The 27,082-nt window shown below is 30.3% G+C and overlaps 1 protein-coding gene across 1 annotated transcript in view; it reads right to left on the bottom strand.

Moving 5' to 3' along the window:
- Positions 1-27,082, bottom strand: part of CDH9 (cadherin 9) — a 58,504-nt gene that overhangs the window by 5,007 nt on the left and 26,415 nt on the right. Inside the window, exons 2-9 of the mRNA XM_006907116.2 lie at positions 22,835-23,129; positions 17,015-17,134; positions 16,262-16,429; positions 13,979-14,166; positions 12,763-13,016; positions 4,540-4,676; positions 3,945-4,066; positions 83-200 (exon numbers count right to left, since the gene is read on the bottom strand). Of these exons, the coding sequence (XP_006907178.1) occupies positions 83-200; positions 3,945-4,066; positions 4,540-4,676; positions 12,763-13,016; positions 13,979-14,166; positions 16,262-16,429; positions 17,015-17,134; positions 22,835-23,129 (1,402 nt within the window). The remainder of the gene's footprint in view (positions 1-82; positions 201-3,944; positions 4,067-4,539; positions 4,677-12,762; positions 13,017-13,978; positions 14,167-16,261; positions 16,430-17,014; positions 17,135-22,834; positions 23,130-27,082) is intronic.

Genomic DNA, 27,082 nt, shown 5'->3' with positions numbered 1-27,082 from the left:
TGGGGAAAAAATCAGAACAGTTTTTGATTTTGCATCTTAAGGTCTCATACTTTTTTCTTGTTGTTTAAAAAATGTTCTATACCTTTATTATCAACAATAGTGAAGTTCGGATTGAGAGGAAACTCTGGCACTGGTTCAAAGAAGAATTTGTGTCCTCGGGGAGGGTCGTCTTTGTCCATGACACTGACAGTCTGAATCAACTGAAATGAAATAAATTAATTAAATTAAGCAGAATAAAAAGCAAGTCTTGTTATTATAAAACATTTTTATTTAGTGTTTTTGTTTTAAATATATCACTGAAATTAAAAACACAAAAATATGCCATTTTTCAGAAAATTATACCAAGATTTTTTTATAGTTCTGTCTAATGAAACATATTTAATTAATAAAAAAAAATCCATCAACTATTAGCTTATAGCGTATCTCTATGAATCATTATCTGGTTCCTGGACACTTCAGTGTCCAACCTTAAAGAAAATTTGATCACTCCAACATGTATCATTTTTTAACATTGTTAGAAAGCACTAGTCTGTTCTGTTATCCAGTTGCCAATCTGCTGCCTCTTCCACTGCATAATGTTTATCTCAAAGGCAGAGAATGTAACATGCATTTTTAAAAAAAAAACACAAGGGCTTAGCATAATCACTTACATAGAGAATACTATTAATATAGTTTTTGAGAATGAGCAATATGTCATATAATACCAGAAATCAAAAGATTTTTAGAGCTATGGGACACCTTAACTTAATTATATTGCATATTTTATTAAAATTATTTGCTTGCCTTTTAATGGTATTTGCAAAGTTTAAAAAGATATACAAATAAATACTTCTAAAGCTTCATAAAAATCAGTGTCAAAGTTGAGAAATCATAGAACTCTTAGCTGTGCTCACTGTAAGTAGTGTGATGACTAGAGCATCAAATGACAGATTGGGCACAAAAATTTCACCAAGCATTTTATTGTGGAAAAAACACCAAGCTACTCATCGGGGAGCCTGTTTTTCTAGTCCTGAGTCTGCCATCTGTGTGATTTGAAATCACAGCCTTTTAATTATTCTTACTTTCAAATTTCACTTCTACAAAAACAAACAGTTGCACCACTTACAGGTATAATAATTTGACATTCTTTGATGAACAATTATTGGAATTTCACAGTTGTTTGATGTATCCATTGTTTTCGTTATTATGTAGGCATACCAACTTGTATGTTCACTAGTCAAGACCTTTTCTCTAATATTTGATATTAACCATAATTTCATTTATTTGATTGGCAGAGTGACACGTAACCTAATGTGATTTTATACAATGCTTCCAAAACGTGCACAATTAGTAATACGCACTTAAATCACTTTTTCTCCTTAGTTTGTAATGTGACATAGAAAACATTTACATAATACTTATATTCTTGCTCAACATTCTGTTCCAGAATAGCAAAAATATTTTTAATATTTAGTAATATTTTAAATCATAAATAATATTCATATTTTGATTATGACTCTGAGTTCTTGAAATGAAGTGATAGACCATTGAGTAAACATATTTTAAGAGAGAATAGATAACAGTATCTTAAAAGATATTTTATTCTTAACTTTGTATTTTTTTAAAAGAAAATTGTTTTTAATCAATTCTATTAACAATGACATAGAAATTGTAATAGTAGTATGTATTAAAATAATTACAATTAGTTCATATCAGTTATACTTTATTATTATCAAACATTAATTTGTAACATATCAATAACTCATGTGAATCAATACAAGAAAAACATACTAATAGACAAATAATTAAAGAATACCCACAGGCTATTGTCATTGGACATGTGTCTCTCCAAAATACATGTTCAACTCCTAATGCCCAGTACCTGCAAATGTAATTTTATTTAGAAGTAGGCTCTTTGCAGATATAGTTCCGTTAAGATGAAGCTATATTGGATTAAGGTGGGCCTTAATCAAATAAATGGAGTCTTCATACGAAGAGGAAAATTTGGACATGGAAAGACAGAGGAATGACAATGGTGACAGAGATTAGAATAATTTGGGTTCACAAATCAAGGTATGGCTAGAAAATGGCAAGAATGTATCTCTGCCTACAGCTTTCAGAGACAACATGAACCTGCTGACACATTGATGTTAAACTTTTAGCCACCAGACTGGGGGTGAGAATAAAATACATTTCTGTTCTTGTTAAGCTGTCTAGTTTGTGGTAATTTGTCAGGGTAGGTTTAAAAAACTAATATGATGTTATCTGTGAAAACTTTTTATTTAAAAGGCCACATATTTATGAAAAAATATTTAGCTTCAATAATTTCAGAGGATTTCCTGTTATTGGCAGACATTCATATCTGTTACTCAATAAATAGACAATTATTTATTTACATGTGATGAGAGTTATCACTAGGTATATGACGTATTTGGAGAGCTATTTGAACACATAGATGAGCACAGATAAAATTTAATTATTCCTACTTTGAGAATTATATCAAAGGAAAATAATATTGGGTAGTGTATAAATATGAATGTACTATAATACATATTATAGTGCTGTCTCCTAGAGTAACATTTTGTTGGTAAACCAAATTTCTATTAATAGGTGTGTAGATAAATAATCTAATTAATGTATGTCTATGCTATGATACTGAAGATTCAAATTAAAAATAATCACTTATTAAACTGAAAATATGCCCATTACATGTTGCAAAGTGAGAGAAGGAATACAATTTTTAATCCAAATAACTGCGTAATGATTCTTTGTTGATAATAAAAAATCTTATTTTAATTTTTGTATGTAAGAGGAATGTAGTATATATTTTTCTTAGCCTACTTGGGCTGCCATAACAAGGTACCACATACTTGGTGGCTTAAACAACAGAAATTTATTTTTCCCCGGTTCTAGAGGTTGAAAGTTTGAGATTAAGGTACTGGTACTGTGAGCTTCTAGAGAGAGATCCCTTCCTGGTTTGGAGATGGTTGCCTTATTCTTACATGTTCAAATAATATTTCCTTTGAGTATATGCATGGAGAGAGAGTGATCTTTCTGGTATCTCTTCTTTAAAGGACACTGGTCCTATCAGAGCAGAACCCCACTCTCTAGACCTCATTTAACCTTAACTGCTTCCCTAGAGGCCCCATCTCCAAATACATATTGAGGCGTAGGGCTTCAACATGTAAGTTTAGGCAGGGACAGAATCATTCAGTCCATTTTAATCTCTACTGGAATAGAAGACTGTATTTTACTTTTATTTTCTATATTTAAAAAGACATGATGGCATTATATAGGATTCTTAACATCCACCTACTTTTCTTTAAAGAAATATCTAAATGACTGGTAAAAGTCTCTTTCAGTACAATGTGTGTAGTTACTGTCATTTTTAAAATACTGTATTAGTGTCAAAAATAAACATTCTGCATTTGCTTAAAATTTCTTTAGAGATATCTGAAATGTTACTTAGTAAGGGGACTTTCTATCTCTTCAAACAATCTTTATCTCACTAATATTAAAATTGAAAAATCACAAACAAAACATAACATATTAAACCAAAATGTTTTGACAGCGATTAAAAGTGGCATAATGTAATCTACAAAACAGTTATTATGATTCCCTTTACATTAACATAGAACAATTTTATTGTCATATTTTATCTTTTATTTAATAATGTTTTTTCATTCTGAAGATAATTCAGTATCGACATAATTATGAGTTCAGGTACATGTGATATTTGCTATGTAGATGGTATATAAATTAAAGCATATGTTATAACTTTTCCTATTTAGCATAAACTGAATAACAAAAGCAATTTTAAGATTATTGTGTTTTTTGGTAAGGGACAATAATCAAGTAATATGAAGAATTGACAGTAGTTTGCATGAAAAACAATGTGCAAGTGAATGTCATTTGCCTTCATGAAGAAGAAATATTATTTTTAAAGTTTATAATAATTTATTTACCTGCCCAGGTTTTGCATTTTCACAAACAAATGTTTCATAGTACATGGCAAATTCCGGAGCATGGTCATTTATATCTAGAATTCTGATGAAGACAGGAATGTGGCTACTTTGTTTTGAGTTATCTGCAACGAGAACACGTGTAAGATTTCAGTCTCATTTACAGAGAAGCGCTAATACCACTCTCCCCCTTTGTAACTTAGCAACAGATCATTTCTGTGGTATTCACTACTTGATTGGATTGCTGATGGATATCTCAGCTTTCTTACATGGTCCAGATGGAAAGCGTGATAAAAAGAGGAGATTATGATTGAGAATAAAGTATTATTTCTAAGAGAGAATTTTCTTAGACTGATAATTATTTTCATGCAGTTAAATTATATTTCTATACTATAGAAGGTGTAAATTGTTTAAAATAAATGAATATTTATATTCATTAAGTTAAAAATTGAATCTAATACAATCTAAATCATCTCTCTCAGCTCTTGCTAATAATAAAACCATTCCATTCCAGAAAAGTAAAAAATTTACTTATTCCCATTATTTTACCACTTCGGTAAAAAGAAAAATGTGTTCAGATGGATGCGTTCCAACTTACTTATTTCTGTGGCTGTAACGGTGATGTTGTGCCAAGGAGACGATTCCCGGTCAAGGGGCTTCAAAGTGAAAATTGAGCCATTTTCTGCATTGATACTGAAAATCCGCTCCATATCAGTGTGCCGATCCACAGAGTATCTAGCCAAAAAGAGACTTGTGAATCCAGGATTTCGTTTAAGATCATTCGTTTATCTACTATTTCTTAAAGTTATAGGCAGTTCACATGATTTTGTAACAAAGACATGACCAGTAAAATGTGGAGAACTTTTTTGAATTTGTTTAATGTATCTGTCATTTAGGCAATTTGATATATTTGGTTGTTTGCATTATTCCAGTTCTATGATTATGTGTACTTTGAAATCATTATTTATACTCATGAACCCTTGTGGCAGCTTTCGAGTGAGTTTTTCATTGTCATTTGATTTACTTGTCCTATCAGAGACCTATGCTATGCTAGAGACATATTAAACTCAAGAGAGTCAATTGCATTAGATAAATTAAAATTATGTAAAAAAAAAAAAAAACATAAAGACATGTGTCCACAGAGTCCTATGAGAGTAAGTGAATACGGAGAGGCCATTGTAAAAACACATTGCTCCTGAATGGCTCTTAATTCAGGGAACATCTCAATCGAATCATAGATCTTCCTCCAATCTGTCCCTATAACGTATTCCAAATAAAAATGAGATGCCATTACCACGGAGTTCGGTGACTCTCATTAGGGACGGATATGGAAGATGTCACTATAAACTTTGCATCATTCTACAGTTGGTGAAATACCACCCTCGCCATCCCTTACAAGGAAGTCCATCTCCCAATCCTTGGAACCTAGTCCTTGGAACTTTGTGGAAGTGATCACATTTAAAGAAATTGAGATGGGAGATTAGCCTTAATCATTTAGATGGGCCTTAACTAATCATAGGAGCCCTTAAAGGTGGAAGAAAGGATAGAAAATAAAAAGCTAGCTTAAATGTATTTTTTTTTTTTTTAGTTGCACCAGGCCATGTTAGGCTCTAGTAGCTAACACTTTTTACATCTGTTTGAGATCTACTATTGAATGTTAATTGTACCATGATAGAAAATTAAGTGTTTCTCAAAAATTAATGTTTATATGAATCACACGAGGGATCTTGTTAAAAAAAATTCCGATTCAGGAAGTTTAGTGTGGGAGCTGGAATTCTGCATTTCTAACAAACTCTTAAGTGAATCCCATGTGGCAAATCCATGGACAAGGCACATGTAGCAAGGTTATAGACCATGGGATAAACCAAATAGAAAAAGGAAGAATGACAGACAACTAAGAGACTAATCAGCATCTTCTGGCATCCTCACTCTTCTAGTATCTATTAAAGGCATGTAGCCTTTTTTATCTGGTGAATTAGGGAATTACAGTTCTCATTATAAATCTGTAATATACTTTCTATCTGGCCCTGACTTTGACAAATAGAAATAATACATATGTCGGTTTTTAAACATTGTGAAACATTGGCAATTTTTAAATATTGGGTCAAAACATATTTTTCTAAATTCTACGATTTTGGGGGTTGGGTTGTTTTAAATAACACTTGACTTAGTCTATTATTATGAGAATTTTGCTGAATTTAAGGGATATGTCAGTAAACTCAGATTTCAAAAATTTTAATAATTTTGTGTAGTAAGTACATAATGGTTCTCGCCTAAGTTTTTTTCAACTAAACTTTCTAAAATTATTTGTTCAAACTCACAAATATTGCTTCAAAGTGAGTTTTGGTCCTATCTATCTATCTATCTACCTACCTACCTACCTACCTACCTATCTATCATCTATCTATCTATCTATCTATCTATCTATCTATCTATCATCTATCTATCATCTCTCTCTCTCTCTCTCTCTCTCTCTCTCTCTCTCTCTGTCATCTATCATCTATCATCTATCATCTATATCTTTCTAATCTATCATCTCTCTATCTCTCTATCTTTCTATCTATATCAGGTTTCATCTCAAAAGTGGAATAGCTAAAAACTTTTTGTAGTTGTTCTCAGGTTCCTTTCTGTACCTCACTCACAAAATATGAAACCAGCTCAGTCACCTTCTTGTCTTCCTTTGGAAGGGTTGAGCAATGGAGAATAGAGATGCAAAGAAATGATAGTATTTTCTCACTTTTTCAATAATCATGATTGTAATTTTCCTACATAATTGTTATAAGAAGAAATTGGGGATTTTTGAAAAACTTATATGATATATGGTCACTGCTCAAAGGTAGCTATACTTCTGGGTGGGAAATCCTAGGTAAAAAATAGGATAATTAGAAACCTAAATATAAAAATAAATATATAGAATGCATATTTATATGTATGTCTGTATATGTATGTCTGTATTTCCTGGAAGCAAAAATTGTATCAAGTTTTAACTAAGAATTCATTGTCAGATAAGGATCTGAGATAGTTCTTATTTTTAACATACCTATTCATGTACTAAAATTAAAGATGACAGTCATATAAATATATTTATTTCATTTCTATTGCTTAATAGTGCTAAAATGAAGCCAAATATAGTGTTTTCTGTCTCAAAGTGTCTATCCCCTTTAATTTAATTCCTAATGTGGGCTGAAAAAGTCACTGGAATATTAAACAATGTATTACTTTTTCTTAAATACTTACATTAAATTCTGCTTACAAATCAAAAATCAAAATGAACACAAATACAGCAAAGTAAAAAAACAACAACAACCACATCTATGTGTTGAATGGACCTCAATGCATAATATTCACCTATGTGTATCTCTTTCCACTGTCAGAAAGTTCAATAGTTAACCATTATCTGCTTATGGCCAAATAGATTTTGGATTTCTTCCTACTGTTCACATTAAGATCAAAGTGGAAGTAAATACCTTTGTGCTCATTGCCGCTTGCCTTAGAGATTAGCATGGGGGCTTTCTATGATTGAAGGATGGCTAACAATTCTAACATTATACAAATTTATCTTTCACTCACTTGGAGCTTATGTGGAATAAAAACAGGTTGGAATTTGGGATGCATTATTCTTAGGTTCCACCCTGTTAGGCGCTGTTTTCAAGTTAAGAATTTGTGAAGGAATATCACTTTGATGATTTAGAAATAGCTCACTTTAACATTAACATTGCAAACATCCAAGTCTATATTCAGAAATTTGCCCCGGTGAAAATAATGTTCTGAAGTTTTCAAAGCCCAGGGATAATTGTTTTTTACTTAGCAGCCAATGTTCTATTTTCAATGCAGAACAGGCTATTCCGGTTAACCTATTAATAATAAATGCACCGGATTACAACAAATGAGCAGAAAGAGCCTGATAAATACTTAACACAGGACAAAACTATCTTTATGTTCTGGTGGATGGCCTATTAAAACACTATTTTATTGATCCCTTTACACTGAATTTGAACATTTTTTTTTAAAAAAGATCATTGGCCTAATTTTTTTAATAAATGCCTTCTGCAGAGACAGGATCCAATCACACAGGTGTCAAATAACAAGTAAAAAAGATTACAAGGGAACTGAGCCTGTGAAAGTTGAACTCTGTTTTTAGTTGCCTTTTGTTTCTTATTTCCCACCATTAACAGTTAAACACATATCAGATCCCTGTATTTCCATCTACTGCAAAAAAAAGTAAATTAAATTACAGACACCAAAACACATAGATAATATGCAGAAATATGTCAAAGATAGCATTCTTTATTTTTTACTTAATTCCAGGTCCATCATCCATCAACTAAGTTAAAATAATTTGGCTATGGGTTTGCTCTTCCCAGGTACTGCTTTCTAAAAATGTGTTGTCTAGCTATGAGCCATGAAACCTTCAGTCCTTTTCAAAAGAATGTGGCTATATAATGTTTGAACAAATAGTTCTATTTTTTTTCCAGATATTAGTGACATGATTTTAAAATGATTATTTTATTCTCTGTAATAAAATCAAGCAAATATTAGGCAAGCAGTTACACATATATGAATGCACTAATTCTAGCTTATGATGGAATTATGTACATTTTATTGAGGCATAACTAATTTCTCATTAGCAACTTTGTCTTGGATTTATTTCACGATTCGACTGCAGTAAAAAGGATTTCTTTAAAAATTTGTTAAACTTTAAATATGGTGAGCATAAAATAGGTATAAAATGAGACAACATGTTTTTTTCGGAACCTGTAGAGCTATAATCAATCCTATAACTTGGGAAATTCATGATTACTTATGAGGTGAAGCAAGCTGACAACAGCTGCTAATTGTAACCATAATCTTATGTTGCAAGTGGCAGATGTATTTCAGAAAATATGTTTGATGAACAGATTTACTGGTGAGTGAGAATTAGTTCCCAAGCTTTCCCTGAAAAATGTTTCTCCATGATGCTTATCATAGTCTATTTTGCTCTGGGGATCAGTCAGCCTTCTAAATTCTATCAGAGCAAACAAAAGTCACCTACCACAATGTCGCCTCCTTGTTAGATTATTGCTGGTTTTTCACACTATAATTGTATATCTACAGCTTTTTTTGCATATGTTTTTGTGTTAACAGGAATCAGCCTATACACTATATTTTCAAGCGTGCCTTATATATTGGAAGACTTGGCAGTATAATTTTAGAAACATAATTTGAGATTAATTTGTTCTCTCAATATTTTTTTCTGCCATAATTCTTGATATTTTAAAGATAAAATTACTATTTGCTGTCTTTTCAAAACTTGAGTAGCCCATAAAAAACAAATATTTCTAGGAGAATTATGCACTTAAAAATGTATCAGCCATTTTTAACTTCTGTGGAGCAAGGCTGCAAATCAGTTTTTGACCCAGAAATTTTACTTAAGAAATTATAACCTGATGATATTATCAGATACGGGGAAGGATATATATGTGTGTATGTGTGTATATGTACGTCTCCAATCTAAATTTTTATCAATGTTGTACCACCTACATAATAGTATGTTATTTTATACAATAAAAGTTTATCAAGAAGTTAATGATATTAGCAAATATTATAACTAATAAAATACATACTTATATGTATAACATATGAGTTCCACTTAATAAAAAAGTAGTTAAGGATACGAATGTGTATAAATGTAGTATAATATCCAAGTACTTGAAACAACTCAAAATGTCAACCAATAAGTGAATAGATAAACAAACTGTGGTATTCCCATATGCTGAGATATTATTCAGCAATTAGAATAACAAACTATTGATGCACAGAACAACATAGAAAAATCTCAAGATAATTATGCTAAGTGAAAAAAGGGACGAAAGAGAATACTGTATGATTCTATTTATATAAATTCAAGCTAATCTAATCTAATCTAATCTAATCTAATCTAATCTATATTAATAGAAAGCAGATTAGCGTTTGCCTGGGGATGGGGTTGGGTTCCAGGAAGTTTAAGAGAAAGGAATTACAAAAGGGCATGAGATAAGGAGGATAAGATAGCTAGATATGTGATGTTTTAAGGGGCATATGAGTATTCCAAAGTATATCAAGTCATACAATTTAAATTTGTGCAGTTTATTTTTGGTCAATAATACCTCAATACATTTGCCAAAAATGAAGAATAAAAATAAAGCCATAATTTTCTAAGTATACATGCCTAGACTGTGAGCTTGTAAAATTTTCTATTGTGGGTAATGGAAAAAGCGAAGAGAAACTAGACCAAATTTCGAGAAACAAAAGCCACGTTTTGTCTTTTTTTTGTTTTTGAGGGTTCTGTTTTGTACCACTGAAGTCATTTGAATTAGTCTGCAAAGGAGAACCTTATATCAATTATCTTCAATTAATAAGATTGTTAGGAAAGCAAAGTATATCTGCTAAGGAATTGGCTATGTATTTAGATTAACAATAGTTTGAATCCTCAGTCTGATAATTTGTACTATGTGCTGGGGAAAGTTCCTTAAACTCTTTTCATCTCAGTGTATTCTTCTATAAAATGTAGATGATAACAACAGTATGTACCAGATAAAGCTGTGATGAGGCTTAAATAAGCTAATAAATATAAAGCTCTTTAGATAGTTGTAGTTCATAACAAGTGTTCAGTAAATGATAAATATTTATGGAGAAAAGGATGGGCAAAATATTTGAGTCTCATGTTATAAATTTGATGCACATTCGGAATAACAGAACACGTACTTTGTTGTTTATTAGTTGACTTCATGATAAATGAAAACATTTTGTAGAATGGAGTGTTAAACTTCTAAAGCTTGATGAAACTTTTGATGTTCTCTGAATAAACAAATACCTTCGGCAACATAAGAAAGTTGGGTGCCTCTCTTAAGTTAACCAACATTCATTGAATTCCTAGTATGCAAGATATAGTACTAAATGAATGAGGATAGGATACACAGATTATTAAGATCTGCTCTTATTCATACTGAGGAATGCTCAATAGTTTGGCAATAAATGGTTCTTCATCTGAAAGAGTTAATATGCTGCCACTTATCTACAACTTTCTAACAATGGTAGTTGATAAAAGTTACAATCGATGACTTTTTAAAAACCATAAATGTGGAATTTAATATAAGCATTTGGTGCCACAAACTAGGGAGAAATGAAAGCACAGCCATCATTGATTACTATTTTTTAGGAGAGAATCTGGCAAAAACTATCAATGACAGATATTTCATTGAGCAGTTATAGCTATTGGTATGAACTATGTCTTATCTTTTTATTAAATATAAGTGGTGTTTATTTCCGTTGCAATATTGCAAACACAAAAAAATATTTGAAACTTTCTATTGTTCCTTTTTAAAACAAAACAAATGCACATATAAGAAATGCCAAAACCAATCAGCTGGATATGATTTCAATAAAATACAAACAAACATTATTTTGGATATAAACATACTAGCACATATATATAGACCACTGGAGAACTAGATTACTTATTTATTTCATTTTAGTTCTATTTTATATAATATGGGCATTTTAAATTAATGCATCTTATGATAAAAATTGAGTGAAATTATCTATGTATTTGTATTATAAGTCATATTTTTAAAGTAATATGCAACATACATAATTTGAACCCGAACATTTATTTAAAAGAGAAAGTTGACTAAATTATATTCTAATTAACCTAAAATTAACCCAATATTTTAATCTAATATTAACTACAGATTAAAACTTTATGGACTTATACTATATTAATCAACCAACAAATTAAATATACATTATGATATATTTAGTGCAAAAATATTGCTTCGTAAGTTAACTATTGAATAGTCAATACTCAATACAACTTATAAAAATGATTGTATATTTTGCACTGTGCTTTTTAATTTTCTACGTGTGATAGTATAACATGACCTTGGAAATTCTCATTAATAATTTAACCACTTATTTTCCTTAATTAAAAAATTAAGTTGTAAAGCAGCCATTTTATGCCCTTACTAGGCACACATTAACAGATAATGTATTATTTATCTATATTTCAGCGCTGTGTCTTCATTGACATATCTATGCATCTTCGTCCACCCATCCTATTTATCCCATTTATGTCACAACTATATTTACATTCTTCTGAAGCACCATATACAGATTCATTTAAGCTTCTGGAATATTTGAAAGCTTTCAAATAGTTTTTACAATATTCAACCTTTGGGAAAGTATTACGCTATACTATACAATTCTAAACTAATTTTTAATACTTTTACCATTCTCAAATATTACTTTCTTTACTAATTCTGTGTTATTATTAGAATACAACTGGCATATTGTTTTCCCAAAATTTCGACATATGGTATGCCTAGTGACTATTTTCAAAAGAAGATATTTCAACATTTTCAAAGTATCTATAACATTTCCAGGACAATTTTTTTTCTAGTTTATTTGCTTAGATTACTTATTATTTGAACAATCATTTATCCAAGAGAGACACTGAGACAGAATCACAACAGCTAAGGGATTAAAATAAACTCTGGAGCCAGACAGCCTGATTTTCAAATCCAGTTTTGCCACTGACTAATTATTGGGCTAGTTATTGACTTAAATGCTCCATGCCTTAGTCTTATCTGCAGAAATATATAATAATGGGATCTACCTTGTAAAGTGATGAGTCAAATAAAATAGTATAGCCAAAGCACTTAGAAGACAGTTTACAGTTTACAGTTTGTGGTATGGAAGTGTTTGTACTTGATCATACACTGTATGATGATGTTTTTTTCACACAACTTTTAAATACTAAAAATATGGTTTTTTTTGAAAACTTAAATTTTCTCAAAATACTTACTTTATTAAATTGTTCATGGAATCTGGGTCATATGCTGTAACCTGTCCAATGATGCTGCCCTCCTTTACATCTTCATCTACTTCTATCAGGTAAGAAATTTTACTGAACACAGGAGGCTCATCTATATCTTCCACAGATATTTTGACCGTGGCTGTGTCTTTGAAAGGTCCCAGGTGTAGGAATCGTGGATCAGGATGAGTGTTACTGGCAACCACTCTTAAAGTGTACAGTATTTTGTTTTCAAAGTCTAAGTTCTGAAGTTAAATAAAATAAGAAAAATTACTATAATACAGCAGACATAACAAGGGAAGCTAATTTCAAAATTTAATAACCAGCTCTCTTAATGGTACCAATAATCCTGGTTAAATAATTTTCCCAATTATTGCTTTATATGTATGTCAAATAAATTAGTAAATACTTGTTTTGCCTTATACTTCTATATAGGGAGTAACTATAATGGTAAATATAATGGTATACACATTAAGATTAATTCCTACTTAGTAATGAATTTCACATTTTAGTGGTCACATATAGGTTATTTATTTATTATTATTATTAAAGTCATATGAAGTTAGAATCAGAGGAAATCTTGGAATAAAGTTGTGATTTAGCAAACTATTTATGTATATAAGTTGCTTTTTTAGGTTCTGCATTTCTAAAAAGAGAAAAATCATTTCTCTAACTGAACACGGTGATAAGAAAGATGCTAATGAAAGCAGAGTAATCAAGACAATATAATCAATATTTAGCCGGAATAGTCTATGTAAAGCTTCATAACATTCTCTCACAGTGCATTAAAAATCAAGAAATCCAACAGAAAACACATAACATCTTCAGATTCCATCTATTTGAATAGACCATCACATTTAACAGTTTAAATATGTTGAAGAGTGCATGAATTAAAGTGATGGATGCTTGTCTACTTTTTTCTGCCATGGAGAAACAAAAAACAAGTACTTTTGAGGTTATCTAATCCTAGTTTGATTGTCATCTACTAAAAGCACAAGCAGTTGAGGTTTTATATCACTTTTTTAAGTGTCAGTGATGAAGGTGCTTAACTTACTTGAAGTGAAATCACAACTATTCCCACTTACATGAAGGATAGACAGCATGTAAAGAATGGGGAAAATAAATCCGAGGCTTTTCTTCCCTTAACTGAAAAGCAAAAATAAACCATAAAGTGTTCAATGAAAAAATGAAGACAGCAAAAAGAAACCTGTTTGACAGTTATAATCCCTTCCTGTGTAGCCTTGTCAGTGATGACATCAAACATGTCAGCTCCGTCTCCTTCAGCAATGCTGTATTCCATTTCAGCATTTTCCCCCACATCAGGGTCATTGGCTTTTATCCTTCCAAGATGGGTTCCAAGAGGTACAGACTCAGGAGAATTAAATTGATACGTACCTGAAAATTAAATCAGAGCTCTTTTGACATTTCATCTTTAGACAACAAAGTCCTTTATTTCCTTTGCCTATTTTACTTAAATAAATTAATTTTAAATTGGGAGAGGTTTTTTTTTTTTTTTTTAATCATATTGAATTGTACGCTGTCAAAAAATAGAGATTTATTAAGTTGGACAAATAATTTATAAAGGCAGAACACTCTTATTTTGTAAGTGAGCAATATAAGTTCCAGAAAAATTAAGTGAATGTCCCAAGGTTGTCTAGATATTAGAATCCAGAATTTGACTTAACAGGGCAAGAAACTAAATAAATCTTTTAAATAACTTAATATACATAAAATTTGTAATGACAATGTTGAAAGCTCTAGATAAGCAGTAAATATTTGGTTTCTTGCCTTTTTAACCACATTTTTATATTCTAAGTCAGGGATAGAAAAATAAAGAAGTACACAGAAATTTTTTACATGTGAATGGCTTTAAATGAGATGCAGTTCCAGCCAATCATTACATTGCATTTTAGTTTGTGACTATTTATTGAAAATACAAATTAGAAATATTACAAAAAAAGTTAATAAATGTTTTTAAACATTACATGCTGAACTCTATATAAGGCTAATGACCCTCTATGTTAACTTATTTAATTTTAACATTAGTCCTCATAGGACCAAGGAAGGTATATTACCCCCAGGATAGGGCTCAAGGAAATCATTTTGTAAAACTGGAGAAAGTAGAATGCAAAACTAAGGCTCTCACACTTCAAATTCTGTTATTTTTCCAGTAGTGAAAAAGAAGGACTGGATTTAAATTCTCATCACTGGGCAAGTTAATTAAATTCTGTAACCCTTTACTTCTACATCTATGAAAGAACATTGATAATGATACCATTTAACTCATAGGTTTGTTATGAAGATTGCCTAAAATTATGTCTTTAATATGCTTAGCTCAGGGGTTACTTCTTGAATAATTGTACTGTTACTATTATAGTTCCAAATATTTTGTTAAGATTATAATAGATCATATAATTATTGAATGGAGAGCCATTTGAGAATTCATCAAATCATACTTTTTTCAGTTTATATTTAAGGAAATTGAAAGCAAAATTTAGATTTATGTTAATTAAGCTCATTATTCACGCTCTCGAAAATCTTTATTTTTTAACATTTATCTTATTTTCAAGTCCACCATCCAAAGCTAGATTATTAAATGATTTAAATTTGACTAGCCTGGAAAAATGCTTTAATGATTGGAGTCAATGTCATAACTTAAAATTTGAGGATCCCTTAATTGAACATTTTAAGATAGGGACCTTTATACTTTTATTTTCTGTAAAATGGAAACATTTTCATCAGAGCATCAAAATCTGTTTTTGTAGGACCTCATAGTATGCAAAGCATCCATGGTTTAACATGCATGCCTAAAAAGGTGACAACTGAAAGAGTATTAACTGTTTTAACCTTCACAGGTAGGTAGCAGATACCAGCAAACTTTAACATGTCTCAGATGCCATCACAATCAAGGTATACTGTAACTCTATGGGCCACTAAGAAAAGAAAAGAAAAAAAAAATACTTCCAATTGAACCAACATTAATTGATTTTAATGTAGTATCTGATTTTCAGAGATGCTAAAGCATCAAGTCTGTGTTTTAGACTCGATTAAATAAGGGATTATAATTCTTGGGTACATACAAGAGAACTGAGGCAAGACAAATGGCAGACATGGGATTTGAAGCCAGGTAGGCAGACTTGAGCGTCCGCACTCCTAACCAGGAAAGAGATAAGAAAAAGAACGAGATGATCACAGCACATGTTGAGAAAGGTAGTCTGGAAAACTTTATAACTCTTCTAAAGGTAGAAGAGAATAATTAAAGTTGCCAAAAGAACCTCATTTTTATGTTTTCTTTTACTACCTACTCACTGATGAAAATGATCATGGTGACTTTCAGTTTGTGGGAAATCATTATTATCTTGTAGGGACAAAGGTTGTAGATTGGCCTTTATGCATAAACTAGCAGTGAAACCATTAGTACAAATATTAGCCTCTGTTTGTCGTGTGTTGGAGAAGGCTTCTGGCATGAGGCCACCAAGACCTTCCTTACTCTGGGGAAATCGAGGAGGGCTGTTGTTGACATCCGTCAGAGTGATGTTCACCGTGGTGGTTCCAGAAAGACCTCCCATCTGGCCGCCCATGTCTTTGGCTTGTATAACCACTTGATACTGCTCTCGATTTTCTCTGCTCATGTCTGGTAATGCGGTTTTTATTATGCCTTTTGGAAAAGTAGACAAATATTTTACAATTTAACCACTGATTTTTATCTTAAGTTGTGCTATGCAGGATCCATATTACAGAAGTTAATGACAGCAGACAGATAAAATGGTGGTTTATCTAAATAAATATTTCAATCCATAACCAATTTAACATAATGAACAAAACAGAAGGAATTCTTCCATTGGATACTGTTCAGGAAGTGAATTTTTCAAAATCAGTTGGATTATCCTTTTGATTAAAACAAATTTCAATCAAAAATTGTCGGATGCATAAACTTTCTTAATTTTGATGATTGCCACATTCTTTAGATTTTGAGTATTTCCTATGACACATAAAGTACTGAACCTCTGTGAAACTTTGTATTTAGTGTCATAAATTTAAACAAAATAAATAGTCCAAAGAGCTAATGATTCAATGTATTTCAATAATAGGAAGTTTGCTTTTGTTTCCATGTAATAACTATAGAGAATAAGTAGAAACATGATACTGAATAGATACCTTTTAAAACACAGAAAAGTCTACAAATGAATTGTGCATCCAGATGCATTACATAATGAGAAAATGCCCAGGTACTAAACGTTACCTGATTCTGGGTCCACCGAAAAATAAGGCTGTCCTTGCAATATGCTATAGACCACTTTGGCACTGTTTCCGTAGTTGGCGTCATCTGCATCCGTTGCAGTCACTTGTATAACAGATGTACCTACAGGAATCCCCGCCCAAACACAGACACTTACATTTTCTGAATTAGAAACTATCTTTGTGAAAAATTACCGCTGATATCGTGGGATGTTAACTTTGTCACTAATCATCTTTAGAAAATGAAAAATAAAAAAAATTAAAGAAATTAGCTTCAGGAGCTAAACACAATTCAATATAGTGCTAGACTTTTCTTATAGTTCACTAGATCTCTACAGAAAGTCAGAGCATGGTTGTAAACTTACTATTAACTAAAGCCTACCTTGGGCAGAATGAATTTCTATGACATTTTCCAGTATACTACATATAATTTTCAAATATTTGACTCAAATAGGTGTTAATATTCTTTAGGACAGGAGAGTTCCAAATTGGGCCTGTCTCCTACTTTAATACTGCACATATATTACACACTCATAACTTGCGTAATTGAGTTGTAGTGAATTATTTCTCAAAATCTGCATGCATATGTGAATGCAAATTCTAACAATTAATGTATTGTACATTAAGATTAAACTAACAGCTCATTTTCTATCAATATATTTGAATATTAATGCATGAATTTAGCAAGTCTTTTTATGTGTTCTCAAAATTAATTATCAAAAGATGAGAACTTGAGTTCTTCCTCTTAAGGCCTCTGTTTTCTCAGCTTTAACAGAATTGATATGTCCAGTGAGAGGATACACTACAACTCAGTCAATTCCAGATGTACTCTTCTATCATTTAAAAAATATCCACTCATGTCCTGATGTCCTAGCTAGACCAAAGCAAAAACGATAGTTTTCACCAACCAAATAATCTTCAGAACTTCAACTAAAGTTTTTCTGATTTATAATTATTTTTATATAATCCTATATGAACATACATTAGAGTAAAATTGTTTTCATACTTGAGGATTATTTCAAAATATGAATTATTAATCATAACTGATATACTAATTTCAAGTAGTTAATTCATCAGTTTTATGATATTTCTTTGGCCACCAGTTTTATTTTTCTTTTACTGTGGGTATCATTTCACTATGGGCACAGAGAAAAACTCCTGTGTACCATTTTGACACTTGAAATAATATATTTTTTTATTGAATTTGATTTTGATTGTTTGCTCTTTATTGTGAGTATATGATCTTTAAATTTATCCAAAAATACTTGACCAAAAAAATAAAAATAATAAAAGTTAATCCTAAAATGTGGCTCTAATGCTACAAACACCCACCTAAAATACTATCCCATGTCTCAGAATCATGGTAATAATATGGAGTGCTGTTAAACATTGATAAACACTGATAGCATATCATTGATATTTATGATAGCAAAAAGAAAAAAGGAAACATCTACTATGTGGACTTTAGCACATGGATGGTTCTTTCTTTTTTCCCATAAATGTAAGGACTAATTACACAGTTAATGCTATTTACTAATAAAATTTCATAGATATTGCTTTATATGTTTTATACTAATTTTATAAATATTTGTTTATAAAGACAGATTAAAAAGAAATGCATCATTTTGAACATTATATTCCTCTAAATTTTCTGAGATATTTATAATATTCATTGGTTCTCAAATAATTTAAAATAAATATTTTACTTTTATATTAAACAAAAGATTTTTAAAAGTTAAGTAAAATATAGTGAAGCCTGATTAACAAGTTTGTGTTATTTGTTATTTATAGGTTTTGCCCTGAATGATGTGAGGTCCCCAAAGGTAGGGGCCATATCTGCTTTCTTCAATATTTTGTCTCTAAAGCCCAGCAGAGTTTCTAGCTCAAAGTCATCACAAGAACATTTACAGAATACTTAATGTAGACTAGGCAGAGTTCTCAGCAATTGATTTGTGTTATTTCTTTATCCTAATGATAAAAATGGCATGTAGGTTTTGGGATATATAGAGGTGGCTCATGATCACACACCTAGAAGGTGATGGGGATGGGGTTCGACCTAGCCAATTTGAGGAAAGAAGCTCCATTCTAAATAATTTGCTAAGTGGCCTGTCTGGCATGATGAGTACATTTGGACATGTTACATACTGAACCACAGATAGTAAATCTCTAAGATTGGACCAAGATTAGGACATGAAGGATTCATTGATGAGTTGTTTGTGTGATCTGTGAAAAACTGTGCAGGAATTCCTTGTTAGTAAACCTCTAAGATTGGACCAGGATTAGGACATGAAGGATTCATTGATGAGTTGTTTGTATGATCTATGGAAAAACTGTGCAGGAATTTCTTGTTTGAGAGATGGTGTAGAAGGAGAACTGGATAAGATTTTGAGGGACCAGTTAGGAGAAATACCCAGTCAGTGAGAAAGTATGCATCCAAAACCTCCACATTTACACAATGGTAATTTGCTTAGATGAAGAATGAAGGCATGCAAATATTGAAAGTTGATAGATAATCTATAATAAAAATATAATGACCATGAAAATTGAAAATATTAAAGGTAGGGCTCTGCTACAAATATTTAAATCAAAGTGTATCTCATTTTCTTTCGTTATGTATCCTCCTCGTATATCACCCAGATTATATGCTCTGATCAGAAGATGCTAACATATTTTAGATTTAAGAGTTAATTGTAGCCATTTACCTTTAAAAAGGCTGAGGGTCACATGATTCAAAGAATTAAAATGGAATATGGCATATGATTTTGAAAGAAACAGGACGAGAGAGAAAAAGCAAGAAGAAGTTAATGAGAGAGAAAAAAAGAAATATATTATGACAAAAATGAGGAGACAGTACAGAGTATCAAAGGATAACATTGGAAAGAGAATAATTATAAAGAAATTTCATTTTTTATTAGATTTTATTTACCCCCTAAGTTAATGATAGTAGTTTCTCAATCCTGATTTCAATGAAAATTATTAATATTATAAAAATAATATTAGAATTAAATCATTGTGCATTACTTCATTTATAGAGGATTTCTTTATTATTTGATTATACACAGGCTTTAACTGTCAACATATGGGTTACATACAGCCTGACAGAGTTCCTAAGTATCACCTTTTAGTTTCTTTCTGTAAGTGATTATCTCTATAGGAAAAAGCAGAGAAAATCACATCCGCAAAAGGGTAGCATGTGAATTAAAAAAAAATACAAAATGAGAAATAAAATAAGAAACATGCTGATTTTAAGGAGTTACTTAGAATATAATAAAATTAGAAGTTTTCCAAATTATGTTTTGCATAATAAGCGTGACTATTTTACAGTGGAGAAAAATAGTAAAGCATTAAAATTATTGAGATATTTCTACATTGATCTTTTCTTATATTAGTATTAGTAATAAGCTATCTCTGTGTTTTGGGGGGTAAGTCAGTTTAATTCTTTTGGGCTTATTTTCACTTATTTATTAAGAGAGATGATTAAACCAAGTATTATATCTTCCATATATATATTGTGTATATAGATATAAGCATTTATATTTAAAAATAGACACACATGTAAAGGAGAAAGCAATTAATATAGTAATGTCAATATTAGTAATAAAGAATAATAACTATCCTCTAAAAATGGGACCGATATTTACCTGTAGTTCTTAAATTTTTATTAATTTTGTGCCACCAGAGGTATATTAGGCATATTGCTGCCTGCACTATGTTTTTCAAGGGTTTTTGGAGGGGGAATTATAGACATGGAGGGAATGCATTTGGCAATGGCACTAATTCTTATTTTTAAGGCCTGTGATAGTCATAAATTGTACTGCCCACAATTTAAAGCTTATATAAATGAAGTATAGACTTCTTTACATGAAAGATTTTGTGGGCTTTTTTTTTTTTTTTTTGACAGGATGATCTTTAAGCCTTCTTCCATGCATAAACTTATATATCCTATGTTTTATTATGAATATTGAATGAGAAGGGTTTTTAAAAATAAAATATAGAAATATTTAGTCCAGTCCTGATATTATCATTCACTTGATAAATATTATTAGAATCTAGACTATATTAGTATTTCAGATAGGAAAGAATATATTTGAATTAGGTAGATAGATGATAATATTCTATTAAATATGTAAAATAATCTTGGATAAAACACAGATTAATTTAGTTTTAATATCAATAGTCTCTGGTAAGTATTGTTTTTAAAAATGAGGTAACACTTTGAAATTTTTAAAAGTTATTCAAATTTAAATCAATTATTATAAAAATTTAAATATCTGTCTTCTTAATTATGCTTTTTATTCCTATAGGTATATCAAACTTTTTCAGAAAAAGATAAGTGAACATTTTTATACCATTAAGTGTCAAAATACCTGACAAAATAACATATACACAAGAAAAACTATAAGGTTTTACAAAACTTAAAGGGCATTACACAAAAAAACAAACGAATTTAGAAAGTTCATCAGTTGGAAGTTGAAATGGAGAGTATAGTTTTAGATGTCTCGGCATCTCAAATATAAGACCAAACAGAGATCATGGTGTATATCTACATTAGCTCACTGGTTGACCTCTATGGATCCATCTAATACTTTCCATGGAACTGTACCAGCCTAACACAACTGTTCATGTTTCACTCTAGGCTTTATGACTTCAAAGGACTCCTATCTAATTTGATAAGTCTCTTTTATATTTTTGAAATGAATGCCTGAAAAGAACTGCACTTTTCTCAGACAGATGAGATTTCATTTGATGTAAAAGGGAATTATAACTTTTTTTACATAAACTCTTGGTTCTTCTGGCTAGATGGAACAGAATTAAGAAATATTTTACATCAATCACTCAATAAAGATAGATATAGGTTTTTTTTTCCTCTAAAGAAATTATTTTAGACTGTAATGTGTTAATTTCAATAATGTCAAAATATACTTAAAACTGATTTTAAAATAATATTCAACTAAATAGCATCAACTTTTGAAAATCAGTTGCATATTTTGGATTGTTTATATTAATAGTTTTTTTTTTTTTTAGAAATCTATTAGGATTTAAGAATTAGCTCTTACAATCTCATTAATGAATCTAAACCTTTCATATAAATAGAGCTAAATGTAATCACCCATACAGATAAAAACATTGCATAATAACAAATGGTATTTAAAATTATGGGCATGGGCAGCCTTAAAAAAATGAAACAGTTATTCTCAGTTTGCATGATAAGTAGTCATTCAGTAGTGAGATCTAACTAAAATAACATAAAAAGACTTGAAGTATTGCTGTTATACTACCAGTTTTTTTAATCTTAATTCAGTTGTTTAATCTTCTTAAATTCTAGGTTCCTAATTAATAGAATGGGGATTTAAGGTTCTATTTCCCATGCCTACCACATTACATTGTTTCAATGATCAAATGAGACAATCAAAAGAAATTTGTCAAATGCAAGCATTAGCTGTTATTATGCAAAATAATGCAAGAAAAACTATCCAAAACTGCTGACACTATTTGATATTTCTTTCATTTCATTTCAGGCAAAAATATATCCAACTTGACTGCCATCTGAATGGCAGTTGAGTAGAGATCAAAACATTGGTTGAAATGTAATGGAAGAACTATTCCCAGTACTAATCATTTTAGGCATCAATTACGACATAATAGGAAACATTCAGATACATAAAACTGAAAATAATCCGAAGTAAGATAGCTAACACTAAATAGTTTCAGTTATACTTTTTATCTTAAAATAGGCAATATATCATAACTATATGTCCATAAGAAATACCTTAGCAAACAAGCAAATAGAAAAGTTAGTTTACATTGATTAACATGTACCTACCAACTCCAGACATTTCAGGAACACTGGCAGTGTATAAGTCTTTTGTGAATTTTGGTTCGTTGTCATTGATATCATGGATTTTAATAATAAATTCAGATTCAGGTTCCACCTGCCGCCCGGTCTTTCTGTCTATAGCCTTGGCACGAAGAATGTACAGGGATTTTTCTTCTCTGTCTAATTTCTTTGCTGCATGAATATCTCCTGTATTTTCATCTATAACGAATAGACTGCCAGCCCCATCTCCTGTTAATATGTATTTTAAATTTCCATCTCCTTTATCTTGGTCAGTGTGAAGCTTTGGAAAAGTAGAAAAGAAGAGTTCTATAAATACATGTGTTGTTTTGACAGGAAAAAAATTGGCACATATCAATTTGTCTCCATATAACATCACTGGAACAATGATTGCAATCATTATCTTAATTTTTACTGTGGGGAAACTAAGCATTTCAGTTTTATTCTCAACAACTTTAAACAAATATATTATACATCTCAAGGGACTAACTTTAAAATATGAAAATGAATCTTTTTTTTTCAAAACACAATGTTTCCAAGATATTTTTAAATAGGTTGCTATAAAGATTTAAACCTTTAGTACATTAATAATAAAAAAAAAGTCTATTAACCTAGATCATGAGTGTAAACTCAACTCAAAGAGGTGCTGTGAGGAAGTTCTGAACTTATGATGATAAAAAGTTTAGGATACATACTGCAATTTTAAAGTAATTCTACTTTCCTTCAGTATAATATTGTTTGTAGATGTACAGGCTCTATCATCAGAGACACCAGTCAGAGAGAGAATTTTAATCTCACAGATTATTCTCTATATGACTTTGGGAGGCTACTCTTTCAAACAGTGTTTTCGTTTTTTGGAAATTGTTATATTTTATGGACATTTAAAATTTCAAGTGATATAAAACATACAAATTTTTCCAGTGGTCATATAATTTAATGAAAATATTAGGATTGTTTCATAAATTACCTTCCTTCTGATACATACCTATCTTGAAAATAAAATTCTTAAAATGAAAGTCCATTCGCTGGGTATTTATAACAAGTAAATGAATGATGGAGTCACAGACACTATACATTGGAAAAAGTCTTAACATTTTTACAAACCTAATACTCGAAACTTGAGTCTTAACTAGCCCACCCCTGCTATATTGTCATCCATCATATACTTCACAATTTCCATTACATCTTTGCTCCACCTTTCCCTCTGTGAATTAATTTAATCTTTTTTTAAAAAAAACTTGGGATTCATATTTTACTCCTCCATCACTTTTGAGCCCAGTGTTAAGACAACTGTTTGCAGCCTTTTCTTCTCTGAAATATCTTCCTGACCCATATATCTGTCTCTATCTTCACAGGTACCATCCTTGTTTTGGCTTCCCTCCCCTACAATCTCCTAACTGATGCCTGCCTCTCCCTTGCTCTACTCTAAACAATTTTCCATATTAAAGAAGTTGATTTTTCTATATCACAAATCTGGTCCTGCTACTTCTAGTTGAACAATCAGTAAGGTACAGTGCATAAGAACCATGAATCAAAAGTCTTACAAACCAGGGTTGGTCTCGTGAAAATTTCAGTATTATATTGGGCAAACTGTGTGTATGTGTTCACTAAGCCTCTTCTATCAAAGGAGATAATATTCTTTTACAAAATAATCTTTATTTGTATTGTTAATCTAACTGTTTGTACCCTATAACCTTATTTACATGTTTTCTATGATCTTGTCCTCAAGTCCAGATGTATAGCTAACCACTTTTACCCACTTCTCTATGCATTTTATATATAACAATTGTTTTGTTTTGCCTTGTTTTATTTTCTTCATTTCTCAGAAGATCTGTTCCAGTTTTCATACCTGACATTGGCATGTTTCCCTCACTCTTTAACACCTTTTCTCTTCTCTGCATTTTCCTCTAGTTAAATATTTATCATATCTAATTTAAAAATTTTCTTATTAGAGATGTCTTCCCTGACTCTGTAGATTAGAATAGACATGCCTGCTCTGTAAGTGTAAAGCACATTTCACTTTCCTATTATGATATTCATCACATTTGGTGAAAATTGTTTGCCGTGCTCACTAAATCATAAAATAAGAAAAAAGAAACATGGATTTTTTTTTCTTTAAATCGCTAGAATTTCGACATGTTCCTTAAACAAATGTTTTCTCTTTTTTTAAACAGTATTATTTCACATATATATAAATACTGTTGGACATAAATCACTTAAGTAAGATATTCATGTTAAAATGTAGTATATAGAGTATAACTTTATATCTTTATTTTTATAAAAATACTCTCAACAGATACATAATATTGAGAACAGTTAAACAGTTTTTAAATGTTCTCATTTATTTTTAAGTCATACATGTTTTGTATATTTTTGTAAATAAATTTATACTAATTTCTCAATTAAATAAAGGGAAAATAAATATAGTGAAGAACAATATATGAGATAAACTATAAAATGTCTCCCACACTTTATACTGTACTGTTGTCACATTTATACATTCAGAAAAAAAACCTGAGAGATTAGTCTATTGTCAAGATTGTCAAATATATTTTCAGGCTGAAACAGTAAGTGCTGTGAGACAGAGATCATGCACTTTGTCAGGAAATTCTATCTTATGCAAATTATTAATGAGTATCCAAAATAAAAAGCAGGAACAAGTTTATACTGTTATAAAATTTCAATGGAAATTTTATATACATACACACAAATGAAAATTAAATTTTTATTTATCTCTCCCCTTTATTTTTTACATATTTAACATAATTATAATATTATAATACAATACCATTATACTTTATTTTTTGCATTCAAAAATGTTTCATTTAACACTTTACTGTGATATATTAAAATGTGCAGGGAACTGAATCTGTATCGCTCACAGTAAATTAGTTATGATTCTACATCTTACTTAGATTCAAATATCTATAAAATATTTTACTTTTCAAACATTTTTTCCTCCTTCAAAATATTTCGGAGTCTGGGAATATATTTAGCGAAGCATAGTAGTAATTATAATCAAAACACTTTTCTCTGAATATTCAATTTAAAAATTTCAAGGACTATTCAATATGAAAATTATACCATTTGGACTGAGGATGATGTCCAAAATAAAATAAAATATTTATGGAATTACAAGATTTTCAGAATAAGTATATTGTCTGAAAATATTGAATTTTATTTGCAAAGTAAAATATTTGCAACAAAATGATATTATTTTAATCCTTCTTAAACTAAAATCATTGCTATTTGGATTTTTTAACCTAGTCCTACCTGTTTTAATGCCTGACGCAATATTTTATATAGACTCTTTATTCTATTAATTTAAAATTCCATTTTAAAAAGATCATTTTACACAAAAGCACATTTTAAGAGTCTTTAATTCACAATTTTATTCTACGAATGAAAGCTTTCAATAGTTATGTCCTGGTACAATATAATAAAAATAAAAATAATTTTCTTAAAATGCTGAATTTCTCTAATTTAAAATTAATCATTAATTTAAAATCATACATTTAGAATTGATAGAAATCAATAGTAAAGCCTATTATATAATAACCTAAATATGAATACAAATCTTATACATGAATCCCAAACTAGATATTTTATAAGATCAGTGAAGCAGAATAAAGTAGAAACCTTATGCATATTGTTTATTATAGAATAAAGCCCAGATAAAATGCCTTAAGAATATGACACCAAAATATAATTATGTTTTTCATCTCAATGAATCAAGTAGTCCTTCTTCCCTGGAAAAAAATATTTGCCTCTTCTAAACTTTAATAAATACATTAAAAATACTACGAATTGTAGATAAATTTCTAAATCGGTAACTATAATTTTCCAATAGTATCATTTTTAGTTTTGCTCTGTTACTTTCTTTTTTTTTAGAAATTGGAAAAAATTAAACATGTATATTCAAGATAGGCTAAAAAATTTAAATACGTCTATGATGGCTAATTTTATATGTCAACTTGCCAGGGCAACAGGGTACCCAGATATTTGATTAAACATTATTCTGGGTGTTTCTATGGTGATGCTTCTGGGTGAGATTAGCAATTGAATCTATAGGCTGAGTAAAAGTGAATTGACCGCCCCCAATGTGACTGAGCCTCACCTAATACTTTAAAGGCCAGAATACAAAACAAGGATGAGGTAAAGAGAATTTACTCTCTCTGTCTCTTAGATTGAAACTGGAAGTTATACCACTGGCTCTCAAGCTTCAGGACTCAAGAG

This window comes from Pteropus alecto, unplaced genomic scaffold, assembly GCF_000325575.1.
Source record: "Pteropus alecto unplaced genomic scaffold, ASM32557v1 scaffold152, whole genome shotgun sequence".
NCBI classification, from domain to species: domain Eukaryota; kingdom Metazoa; phylum Chordata; class Mammalia; order Chiroptera; family Pteropodidae; genus Pteropus; species Pteropus alecto.
This window is presented reverse-complemented; position numbering and strand designations above follow the sequence as displayed.